The sequence below is a fragment of the Alligator mississippiensis genome, chromosome 6, assembly GCF_030867095.1.
Source record: "Alligator mississippiensis isolate rAllMis1 chromosome 6, rAllMis1, whole genome shotgun sequence".
Classification (NCBI taxonomy): Eukaryota; Metazoa; Chordata; order Crocodylia; family Alligatoridae; genus Alligator; species Alligator mississippiensis.
Genome location: NC_081829.1, coordinates 6,327,035 through 6,339,068, shown reverse-complemented (window position 1 = coordinate 6,339,068; position 12,034 = coordinate 6,327,035). Strand labels below are relative to the sequence as shown.

The window sequence follows — 12,034 nt, the reverse complement described above, 5'->3', positions numbered from 1 at the left end:
GAGAAGCTTTAAGGCAGGGCAGGGACACCAGAGTGGTAGCCACTGCACTGCAGCCAGCTCCTTCAGACAAGGCCCTTCCCCAGCCTGCGCCTCCACTTACTCTTCTTCAAAACAGGGACGATGCCAACTCATCTCTCAACAGGATCCAATGCTTCTGTGAAGATGACAAGCACCGCATCATACCTTGCAGGGGCCAGGTTGTCAGCGTGGCTCGGCTCTCCTATAAAACCCCCATACATTGACAGCACTTTATAAAGCATCTCCCAGGAGCCAGCGGCAGGGAGCAAGGCTTGCCATGGGACTGGACTAGCATGCTGAGCTCACACAGGGCATCACACTTGGCTGTTTTACTGAAATCACCACTGCTTAAGCAATCAAGTCATTTGAAGCAACTTCCGCAGTGCCAGATCTGCTCACCCAACCCGAGCGCGCTCTGGGGTGAGAGCAAATGTTTTTTTTCCCAGGGAAAAGCAGAAGTAAAGTCTGTGTTAGGGGCCTGGAGCACCTTTGTCCAGGCTTTTTAATGAAATCTGTCCGAGGGAAAGGTATTTCATCCTCCAAAAGCTTCTAAGTTCCAGAGTTAAGCAGCAGAGGGAATTGAGGGGGCTGGAACATCTGGGAGGGTGGAAAGTCCCTTTAGGAAGCCAGAAGGTGCAGCCAGGCGGAAGGAATCAGGTGGCTGGACAGATTCCCAACTGAGAGCATTAAGAAAGGGCCCAAGCTGCAAAGAGAGGCAGGCAGAAGGAGCTTGCAGAAGTTGGAAAGCCTTAAAAGCCTAAAGAGAGAAAGGCACTGGTTTATTTGGTAGCCTGAAGGGAAAAGGCCCTGCTTTTGGTCTGCCTAACTTTCTTTCCTGAGGGCTTTGAATTAAGGACCTGTTTGGGACCTGGAAAGCATGACCGTGGCTCACATGAGAGCTGTTGGCAGGAAGCACTTCCAGCGCACGTGGCCATGTCTAGAGGAGAATGGAGCTCATATCACATCCCCATCTACCCCAATTTTCCAGATCACTCAATCAAGGGCACTGCTGGCCCACAAAGTAATAGCACTTTATCCTATAGGGTAGCAGGACCACTCTCCTCCCCACTGTGTGAACACAGATATAGCTGCCTCCTAGCCCTGTATTGATATAAAGGAGCTTAGAGCAGCACCGGTTATCCTGCATAGGAAGAACAAGTGTCACAGCTGGTACTTTGAAAGAGCAGGCCCATACTCGGACAGCTGTGACCGCTGCAGGGACAGTCCCCTGTCCCAAGTCCCAGCACAGTGCCAGGAGACAGGGAGGGAGGGCTGTCTCTCTGCTGGGTGGCCATGCAGCACCTGACACCAAAGCACCACTCCGACAGCCAGCAGTTGCAATGCACACAGTACTTTATTGTGGAGCTCTCAATATAAACCATCCACTGAAGCTGGAAACTGGTCATGATTTTGGCCCTTATACATAAAGACAGTAATGGGAAACATTATATGCTGGTAATAAAATGGAGCAAAATATCTTTTTGGTAACTGAAGCCAAGGGGCCTGACTGAGCACTGCAAAGGGAAACCCAGATTTAATGGCACCCAGACTTCCCGTAACGTCCCAAAAGAACAGGGCCCCACGCTGGAGACAGCAAGTATGGGGACTGGTCTGGTTAGATGCTGTATTGTAGGTAGGGGAGAGGTGTTTGAGAGGCAGGAGGAACCTGAACAGCTGCTTCAGTGAATGCTGCCTCCGCAGAAGCAGAGGATGGTCCACGGCAGGGTGTCGTCAGGGTACAGTTGGAAACGAGGAAGCCAGCCCAGCATGGCGTGCTGAGGAAGAAGCCGGTTTGGATGTCTGTCGATGAGGACAGCACCTATTGCAGGTATTAGGGTAGTGTGACCCGAAATACAATCTTGCCTGACTTGGGAGGAGAGAAAAAGGATAAACGCTTGTTCTGCACAGAGCTATAACAGGCTGCGATTTCTCACGTTTGGCTTCCCTCGTCCACCGCTCACCCCATGGCGGCAAGCTGGTGGAACCGGGCTGAACTGATGGCAAGGAGGAAAAGTGATTGGCTCCTGGGTTTCAGACACAAATCAAGGTGGCCAACAACTGGGGTTTCACCAGGCGTTTGTGGCTGGGTTCCACCTTCCCCTGTGGCTCAAGAGTTCTCGGGCACTTCAGGTTGGGTAGGGAGCTGGGAAGGGAGTGGGTTTAGCCTTCTTATGGGAGGTCAGGTGCACCCCAGCAGAGAGCACGGCTGATCCATCCTTCCTGGCAATTCCTGTTTTCAGGTAGACAAGCGTGGGAGGAGGCTGCAATGACCAACCTCCCATCCCCACCGCCATCAGGCCGAGCATCGTCCCGAGGCGTCACAACATGCGGGTGACGACCATGGTGAGGAAGTCTTCGTAGCTCAGACGGACGCTGCCGGACATCCCCGCATCCTTCTCTCGAAAGCTTTCAGTCAGGCTCTGGAGCTGGATGCAGACCTGGATGAAGCGATCCAGCTGGATGGTGGGGTTGGGGGCCCGCTGGGAGTAGCGGGATAGCAGCAGCTGGGTGAACTGGGGGCTTAGACTGTATCCCATCTGAGACAGAGCTGGGTGCAAGGGAACGGAGAAAATGAACTCCCACACATCTCTCCAGGAAGAGTATTTCCACCCCCACCTCTTCAAAATGCTGAGACACTCCCCCTAATAAACACACCTTGACTGGAGTTGCAATGTTATTTAACCTGATTGCAACCCAGGGCTGAGCTGGGTGCTAGGAACATAATATGGGCACACCCTTCCGGTGCTTCCTACACAAAAGGCTTACTCAGACCATGGCCACACCTCCTGCTCTCCAAGCCCTGGGAAGAGAGTTAGCCACAGGGTGACCAAGTCTGCTACAACCGGTAGAGATTCAAGGGAAACCTGATTCAGCTGAAGCTTCCCGCTCTGCTCCGCTGCAGAATGGGAGAGGTGTCATTATTTAAAAGGGGAGGCAACAAACCACTGTGGATTTACTGATTGGTCCACATTTGACCTGGATGAGCCTGGGCACAAGTCAGCTATGTAAATGGGGCAAACAAGTCCTTCAGCAGACTTGGTTTAAGGGAACAGCTACCACGGTGTGGCCAAGGTCACTAGTGCCGTACAGCCCAGGCTGTCTCCTCACTCCCCGAGGCCTGTGCTCCCTCTGGTCTCACCTTGCTGCAGCTCGCTGAAGTTGATGGAGCCCGAGTGGTCCCTGTCATACTGCTGGAACAGGTTCTTCCACTGCTGGATGAAGCGCCACAGCGCCGAGAACCCAAAGAGGTCGATGCGGCCTGACTTGGTTTTATCAAACATGTCTGCCAAGGAACAACACAGCCAGAGCAGGGCATTGAGCAGCGATCCAGGGACAGCACTGTGCACGCACCTGTAATGCTTTCCTTCAGAAGTTCCCCATGAATTTCGTAAGACATCATAAAGACAACACAGGGAGCTCAAAATGCAGTGGAAACCTGATGTCCCAACTCCCAACCCCCGTCCTCTTAACCATGAAACTGCTGTCTCTGAAACTCTGTTGCTTATGTGTTGTGGGCTGCTCTACATGCAGGAATTAAATGGAGTGCACCCAAATGCCAGGGTGATAGATCTGCTGGGTTGGCAACTACCCTTAGTCTCTGTGTACGTTCAGACCTGCACGCTGAATGAACCAACAGCACTACACAAGGCAGATGTGCAAGTTCCCTTTTCCAGGGAAGTAGAAAGCCCTGCCCAGAGAGCCTCTGATCAAGTATCCTGCTCCCTCCCCTTGATCTTGCATTCACCACCCATTGCTATATCAGTATTGGTCATGGCCTGCTCAGCCCATGGGGGAAAGCACATAGACACTATACGGTTGATTTGGGGTTCACCTTACAAGGTGCAAACACACACAGATTAGGGCAGAAACACAACCAGCTCTTTGTTTTCTCCACATTAAACAGCAGCCCAGCCAAGCTCAGCAAAGAACAGCGTCTGGAGAGGAAACACCTAAACTCACTTATCATCATCAGGCAGGTCTCATCATTGAATGCAGACCAGTTGGAGTTGACCAGGGCCTGCTTGAGTTCTTTAACGGAGATGTACCCACTGCGATCAGCATCCACCGTCTGAAACCAGGAGAAGGCTTCTGGGTCCACGCCAGGTGGGATGTTACCTGTCAGGGAGAGAACATATACAGCGTCATGCAATCTCTTAGAAATCTTGGCACAGCAGCATTGGGCAGGACATCACCAACCCACCTCGCTACCAAAAGCAGAAGCCAACTCGAGCACCTTGGGAAAAAGCCTCTGGCAAGCTAGTAATTAGGGATGGAGAGATACAAGGAGACGCTGAGCCAGCATTTCCGTTCTAAATGGCTGATTACAGCCTGGGTATCCATCCTACAAGCAGGTTAACTGTGGCTGACGCCTCGGCATGCGAGGCCTCGTGAGAAACAGAGCGAGCTTAAATGAGATGTCTTCAGATCGTTTGCAAACAAACGCAAGTGATGCCACTGCAGCAGGATAAATGCCGGCAGTTGAGGGGAGACAGATGTGCGGCCGTAAAGTTTAATTTCTGCTGCTTTGAGCTGCAGCCTCTTCAGCACTTTCTTCCACGGAGGAACTTTAACATAACAAACGGGGACTCTTTCCAAACTGGCAGCTTAATTGGCATGAATAATTCAGTTAAACGCTACAGCTCCCGTCCTGTTGGGCAGGGGATAGTGCTCAAATGCCTCTCAGAAGTGCCTCCAACGTCTTCCAGTGACAGCGGCACTTGCATTAGCCTGTCTGGTTGAAAGCCTTGAGCCAATCAAAAGCATAAGCCCCAGGACTTTAGACTTCCTTCTTCTTTTTAAACCCATAGGGAAAGCAAGACAGAGGCGAGACGCTAATCCCCACGGCACAGGGGAGGCTAGGCTGAGAGGGGAACGCTTGGCTTTTTATCACAGCTACATGCAAGTGCCTGCCAGGGTGGAGGATCAACCTGTGGTTTTGCAAAATGGAGGCAAGGGTTTGCTTCGAGCCGATACAGCCTGACCTCCGGCACTAGGAAGCCCCCTAGGAAAGGACTGCCCGGCTCTACAAGGAAGCAAAAACCCCAGGGAAAACTCAGGAAAAGGGGGCTGGGGCCAGGGCTCCTCTCCCGCTGCCCCCCTTCCTCCATCACTGGGGACACGACCAAGCCATGCTTGTGCGAGCGAGTGAGATATGCGGGCAGCCCGATGGAGGGGTCACGCTCCTCTTACGCAGACACACGCTTGTGCACTCACCTGCCGCAGCCCCCGCTCCGTACGATCCTGGCTGAGGGGCACCATAGGGGTTGGTCGATGGTTGCCCGTAGGGCCCGCCAGGGGCTGAACCTCCTCCATGAAGTGTGCCAGGAGCCCCAGACGGGGGTCCCCCAGGGGTGGGATGCCCATAAGCCCCTCCACCGGTTGGCGGTCCATAGGGCCCGCCAGGCGCCGGCCCGCCGTAGGAGCCGCCGGGAGGCAACCCGCCTCCGTACTGACCTCCAGCATAGTAGCCGCCCTGCGGGGCACCTGGCGCTTGCCCCGCTGATCCGGGGTAACCCTGTGGAGGAAGGGGGCAAAGGGCAGCTGAGCCTAGAGAGCACCGTGGGCATCCAGTATCCCCCACGGCAACCAGACTCCCCATGACACCCTGTTGTCATGGCTACGCAAACCCGGTCCACGCCTCCTGGGCTGGTACCGGGGAGACCTCCCGCCCACCTGGCCTCAGTTTACCCAGGAGGGAGGTTTATGGAACAAACCCATTGCATGGGTCGGGCAGGGGGCGCCACCCCGCTTTTTCTATGTTTCTCCCCTCCGGACTGACCCCAAAACACCCCCCGCAGCGTCCAGCTGGGGTGATGCGTGCAGACCCCCGAGACCAGCCTGCGGGGCTGCAGCACGACGCCCCCGGCACGCTGCTCCCCCAGGCACCCCGGCCCCGCGCGCCCCGCCCCGCCCCGCCCCGCCCCTGCAGGCCCCCCCGGCGGCAGCCACGTGGCCCCGCTGGGGACCCCTGGGGTTCCCCCGCGCCACGTCACCGCCCACGTCACCGTCACCGAACCCCAGCTCAGAACAGGGGACCCCACCGCGCCCTCACCTGCCCGTAGGGATAGGTCGCCATAGCGCTCACCACGGCCGGCCCCGCCCCTCGCCGCGATTGGACCTCGCTGCCCCACCCGCGCCGCCCATTGGCTTCGCGGGACGTCCATCCCGCTGCGTTGCCGGGGTGCGAGGCACGTGGTGCGGAAGTGCCGCCTGGGGGTCTTAAAGGGCCCGCGCTGCTGCGGCCTGCTGGAGGTAGTTTCTAGTTGGCTTTTGGAGCAGTTGCAGTTGCAGTTGCAGTTGCAGTTGCAGTTGCAGTTGCAGTTGCAGTTGCAGTTGCAGTTGCAGTTGCAGTTGCAGTTGCAGTTGCAGTTGCAGTTGCAGTTGCAGTGCAAAGGGCTTCGAGGAGAGTTTGGGACATGCTGGATCTTCTTAAAAGAGGTGGAAAAAACCCCTCCGGTTGAGTGTTGTCGGTCTGGGGCTGCATGCGTGGAAGTGAGCGCCCTGCAGAAACACCGCGTCTGTCCAGATCTGCCACCGTGGTGCGGGCTGCGGGGCTGGGGAGCGTTGCGCTCCTGCCACCCGCATGCAGATCCGTTCCTATCACTGGTGGGGATCATTTATCAACCAGTTGTGTCGCCGTCTTAAACCCTGCTACACTAAACTGCAATTCGTCGTCAACCACTGGTTAATAAAAGAAAGGGGTGGCAAGGGTCCGCATGCTGTTCTTAACAGAGATGACATATGGAAAGCAAGAGGGTCCCGCAGCGCAGAGGGGGCCTGATACAAGTCCAGATCCTGTGCAAAGATTCACGGTGAACGCACCCGCCGAGGGCCTTGTCTGGGGTGCGGCTCGGGTCCTGTCTGCTGTTGGAGCAGAGCCTTCAGCTCATTCGTCCTAAAGGAGCGGTGGCCAAGCTGTACAGCGCCGCAGCGAAACGCAGGCACGTCTTGGATTCCAGTGTTAAATGGGGAGGTCTGAGAGAGCTGGTTGCACGGCTCAGCTTCCTGCGTGGCAGCGCGCGGTCGCGTGATGTACCAGGCGCTGGTGGCAGCAAGATTCCCCGGGGCCAGGCCGGCTGGGATCGGATGGTTCCCCCGCATGAGCGGTTCTGCTGCTCTCCTCCTCTGTCACGGTCACAGTTTTCTTCTCGTCGGCCAACGCAACGCATGCGTGGAGCAGGCAGGTTTCTCCCGGGTGTTTGATTTAGCCAGCTGGCCTTTGCAGGAGGGACATTACACATAAATATCGCGGGTTCTGGTAACAAATAATGCCTTTATGGGCCTGCAAGGGAGTCTGCTTGCTTTTAATGGAAGAAATGCTAGGAAGCCAGTTGCTGATCCTGCTCTCAGCTCCTGTTTCCGCTGCGAGCCCAACCGTTCCCTGGGACTGAAATGGAAACGACCAAGGAAGGCTGCGATCGGGGGGGTTGGTACAAGAGGAAGAGCAAGCATCAGAAATCGCCCAACAAAGGAAGGTTGGCTTGTGTTGAAGGCATCTGACCGGCACCCACGTCCCTTAAATTCATGCACAAACAATGCTTCCCTTCCTGACCTACACCACAGTCACACGCTCGTGCGAAGGCACTCACATGCAGTGCGCACACCTACTCGGACGTTGCTTTTTCACCCCCTGGTGTAGATCCTGCATGTTCCACCGAGAAAACCAGGCGGTAGGGTATATTCCAACTCTTTGAGGTCCGTCCGTCACCGGTACGCATTTTGCAACATGAGGGTTCACGCAGATTGATTTATGCTTGGAGGGATGCGCTGGCAGAAGCTCAGCTCTTTCTTCAGTCGTTCTTGTGAGAGGACCTACGCAAGACTGTTAAAATGTTGCTAAAGAAACCAAAAAAAGACAAAGCCATGGGCTGGAATGTAATTTATTAGTTCTGCCTTGTTTGCTCAACCTGCTTTGAGGAGGAAAGCAAAATGCTTTGCTGGGATACAGATCTGACAAGTTGAAACCAATTGCTCAGCTGTTGTCTTTTAACATCTGAAACCGGGGACGGGGCAGCCGTTAGCAATCCAGCTGTTGTGTCTAAAGCTCAGACGCTTGTTTTCCAACCGAAGGGGGAAAGCCGTGCTTTGCATTCACGGCCAGCGAGCTTCCAGATGGATCTGCGTCACGGCTACGAGAAGAGCCGCTAAAGTCTGGCAGAAGGCGCCAAAAAGTGGCTTGCTTAATTCAGTCTGTTGAGCTGAATTTCTCCCTCGTGCTGCACCCCAACGAGAGGAGCAAGACTTGGAAACGAGCTCTCCGCGAGGAACGAGCCACGCTGGTGCCGGACAGAAGGCAGAAGGCTTCCAGCGGTTAGTAAAGATGACGCTGGCATGTTACAAATGAAAGGAGCGGCAGAGCGTGGAAGGCAACACAGATGGGAAGCACGTGGGGTAGCGTAGCGGGCCAGTCTGCTCACTCCTGAGAACAGGGACCTGGCCATCGAACGGCAGGACCTACAAGCCTGCATGCAGGGCCAGGCGCACGTCATGGCCAAGTTGGCTAGGAGGCAAGGCTGTTATTCTCCCTCCACTGACTTCAAGTCCCAGGGCCTAAAGTGCGGGTGGTGGAAAGGGATTGAAGAAGTAATGAATGAAACGGAGTAAGACGGGAGGCCTCCGGAGGCGGGGGGTTGTGCATGGCAATGAGAAGCAAAAGGCACCATCATGAAATGTATTTTGGCTGGTCACGCATGACAATTCCCTTTAAAGACACGAGAAGAGACGTACATACACCCACAAATGCCGTCGGGGGAGGTTTGACCCCACTGGAAAAACCAAAAGGAGAAAACCAAAATATTAACAGCAATAAAAAATACTTCACGACCAGTCGCGAGGACTAGAGCTTTGGCTGTCCCCAATGGAGTCCTTTGTGCAAACACCCTGCCGCGTCACTCAGCCTAAAGGTCCTTTCATGTTTTTGGGCTGGTACATGGGCTGCTCCAAGGGCATCATGCCGAAGCAATCTGAAGGGTTACAGTGGCCAGTCTTCCCAGGTTGCCCTGTAGCGCCCGGTGGTCCAGGAATGCCCGGAATACCTTGCTGTCCCACAGGCCCTGGCGGACCCATCTTGCCATATCCTGGTGGCCCTTGGGGACCTGCAGGAGAGAGACATGAAAGAGAGGTGAAGAGGGGAGGAGGCCAGTTTGTCCAAGTCCAGTCCAGGGCGGGACTGGATGAGTCCAGCTGAGCCACCACAGCATGGATGGTCTGGGTCTGGTCTGTGTTTGACATCATTTGGAAGAGCCATGCCAGGCGCAGACTTCTCTGGGGCCTTTCTTTTCATGCTGCTCCCTGGCCCTGCAGCGGGAGGAGCTCACCAGCTCGTTCCATGCCAAATGCAAGCAGAAAGTGCTTACCTGGTGGACCCGGCAGGCCGCTATCTCCCATCGTGCCAAGGCCGACCTCTCCCTTCTGGCCCTTTGCTCCTGGCTCACCTGGGACAACAGAGAGCTGTGAGAAATTCCAGGCAGAGCACCGCATGGATGTAGGGCAATGGCGTGGGACTCAGCATGAGTGATGGGGTCAGGAAGACAGAGCAAACCTGCCAGTAGCCACTGAAGGCGCTGACTAGGGGGGTGGGATTTGTTTGCTTCGTCAGCCAGTGGCACCATCTGCCTGACCCTTGCAGCCACAATCATCAGGAAGCAAAGGGAGGGAAGAAAGGGCTTCCAGAAGAATGGTTACCTCTCATGCCTGGCACGCCTTGTCGCCCTTCTCTCCCTATCTGTCCAGGGAGCCCAGGCGATCCAGGAGGTCCTGCCCGCCCTGGCAAGCCGTCTTTCCCAGGAGGCCCTGGTCTTCCTGGGGAGGCAGCCATCTCCACAGGGAACTGCATCCTGGAGGTGTAGTATGCCATCCTCTCTGCAGAGAGAGACAGGGTCAGCCCAGCTTCCCCAACATGGATGTCCTTCTCCATTTGGAGGGCAAACCCCAGGCTCCTAAGAGAGAGGGCAAACGCACTGCCCACGTTGCACTGCAGACCTTGCAGACCTTAATTTGAAGGTATCGTTGCCTTTAGAAGGACGAGGGGCCGATGCCACCCCTCTGGGCTTTGAACGTCCGGGCCCAGAGAGTGCAGGTCTTTTCAGACCCGATGCTCTGACCACTGAGTTGCTGCTCAGCCCCACACCTCTCTTTTCCCATTCCCCCAATGCTGATTACCGTCAAACATTTTGGTCAGCTCCTGGCGGATGAACCTCTTGATTTCATCATAATTCACCATGTCTCCCTGGAGAAAGGGGATGATGGGAAAGGAAAACGTCAAGCAAAATTCATCTGCTCTCCAAGCTGGGAGAAAAGCACGGGGGTTCAACAACTTGTCCGACAGCCCACAGGGTTTCACCCCTCTTACCACTGAGCCTGGGAGTCCCGGCATGCCAGGGCTGCCGGCAGGTCCTGGGGAGCCTGGTGTTCCTCTCTCACCAGCAGGGCCACGTGGTCCCATGGGGCCCATGGAGCCACTTTTCCCTGGTCCTCCGGGCATGCCGGCTCGTCCCTTTTCTCCAGGATACCCTCTCTCTCCTGGAATCCCAGCTTCACCCTGGAATAAAGCAGGTCCGATGCAGAGCTCTCTCCAGCTGCTCCTTGCCCTTCCCAACCTGGACTATGCATCTATATGACAGCAGCTTGCACAGCGACTTGTCCCCCAGACAGGGGGAACATGCACCTCCACTCAGGAACGTGGCCCCAACTCTGCAGCTGAGCAAGCCCAACCTGCTCTTACCTTCTGACCAGCTGGTCCAAAAGGTCCTGGTTTCCCTGGTGGGCCCTGGAAGGGTGCAGAAGGAAGCACTGATCAGGGGAAGAATTAACGACCATTGTTTGCTCTGGAGGTTTTGGTGCCAGGGTTTAAACCCGTGGAGAGTGGACACAGGTGTCAAGATTACACCCTAGCTAATGTACCACCATGAGCTGCAATACTACAAAACAGCCACTTCCTCCAATTTAACGGCAAACCAGGAAGTCCCGACTTCCAGGAAACGGGATGAAACGTTGCCCTTGGTGGCAGAGAGCCGGTAGTTCAGGAAACTTTGCGGACAGGGGAGGAAGCTCCATTTAATGCAATTTAATGCAATTCGATTCCACTCTGTTCAAGTCTCCGAATGCCCATTCATAGGTGCTAGGGGCTGGAAGGGACCTTGCAAGATCATCGGGTCCAGCCCCCCTGTACTTGAGCAGGAAAGACTGATGCATCTACTTCTGTAACTCCCCATCACCTGACCCATATGAGAGTCCCAAAAAGCAGTGTGGAGGAAGAGGGCCTGCCCACAGTTTTGCATTAAGAGTTTTTTAGGGACTTGAGCAGGGTGGACGAGAATTGCACCTAGGCCCCTAAATGCACATAAAGACCTAGTAGGTGGAACGTGGCTCATAGCACCTTGCTCTGGATCCCAATAGCAACTCAAGGCACCGTGCTGGTGCAGCCTGGATCCGAAGGGCATTGAGGCCTGGCAGCTGCCTTCGGGGCTGCTGTTATTTATGCTCCGTTAGCCAACTCCTGCAGTGAACAGGGTTTTTACGGCATACTCAGCACCTCTGGTGAGAGGACTTTGATACCGAGGGAGTTCTGCTTGAGTCAGGGCTTCAGGACTTGGCTCACTGACAGCCCCAACTGCAAACATGATTCTCCTGCAACACCGTGGGGAGAAAGGGAGGGGCTGCGAGTGCAGTGTGGGCCTGCCAACCAGAGCTGTCTTCTGCGGCACAGCCAAGGGAGGAACCGGGGGGCTTGGAAGGGGAGAGCCAGCACTGCAGTACCTCTTTGCCAACTGGTCCGTCCGAGCCTGGCTCGCCCTGGAAAATCAAAGGAAAGAATGTGATACACCTGGGAGTCTGCTCCAAAAGGAAGGGATGGAGAGCTCCAAGCCTATCTGTGTCTGTGAAAGCATTTTGGATGTATGCCCACGTCCCCCATCAGAGCCCAAAGATCTGCCCCGAGCACTGCTAGGAATGGATTTGTCATACGCTATGGTTGAGACACGCTGACAAGACCAGTATCCCACACCCTGTGACCAGG

The 12,034-nt window shown here is 55.3% G+C and overlaps 2 protein-coding genes across 4 annotated transcripts in view; both read right to left on the bottom strand.

Moving 5' to 3' along the window:
- Positions 1 to 1,353: 1,353 nt before the first annotated feature.
- PEF1 (penta-EF-hand domain containing 1) lies at positions 1,354 to 6,157 on the bottom strand. The gene is made up of 5 exons (XM_006274813.4): positions 6,071 to 6,157; positions 5,233 to 5,533; positions 3,979 to 4,134; positions 3,158 to 3,301; positions 1,354 to 2,566 (listed from the first exon to the last, which is right to left on the bottom strand). The coding sequence occupies exons 1-5, from the start codon at positions 6,092 to 6,094 to the stop codon at positions 2,337 to 2,339; spliced, it is 855 nt and encodes a 284-aa protein (XP_006274875.2). The 5' UTR covers positions 6,095 to 6,157; the 3' UTR covers positions 1,354 to 2,336.
- A 1,725-nt stretch (positions 6,158 to 7,882) lies between these two features.
- Positions 7,883 to 12,034, bottom strand: part of COL16A1 (collagen type XVI alpha 1 chain) — a 63,942-nt gene continuing 59,790 nt past the window's right edge. For all 3 annotated transcript variants that reach the window (XM_059729589.1, XM_059729590.1, XM_059729591.1), the window contains 7 exons: positions 11,776 to 11,811; positions 10,742 to 10,786; positions 10,370 to 10,558; positions 10,180 to 10,246; positions 9,703 to 9,879; positions 9,375 to 9,452; positions 7,883 to 9,113 (listed from right to left, as the gene is read on the bottom strand). In XM_059729589.1, the coding sequence (XP_059585572.1) occupies positions 8,911 to 9,113; positions 9,375 to 9,452; positions 9,703 to 9,879; positions 10,180 to 10,246; positions 10,370 to 10,558; positions 10,742 to 10,786; positions 11,776 to 11,811 (795 nt within the window). In that variant the 3' untranslated portion in view covers positions 7,883 to 8,910. The remainder of the gene's footprint in view (positions 9,114 to 9,374; positions 9,453 to 9,702; positions 9,880 to 10,179; positions 10,247 to 10,369; positions 10,559 to 10,741; positions 10,787 to 11,775; positions 11,812 to 12,034) is intronic.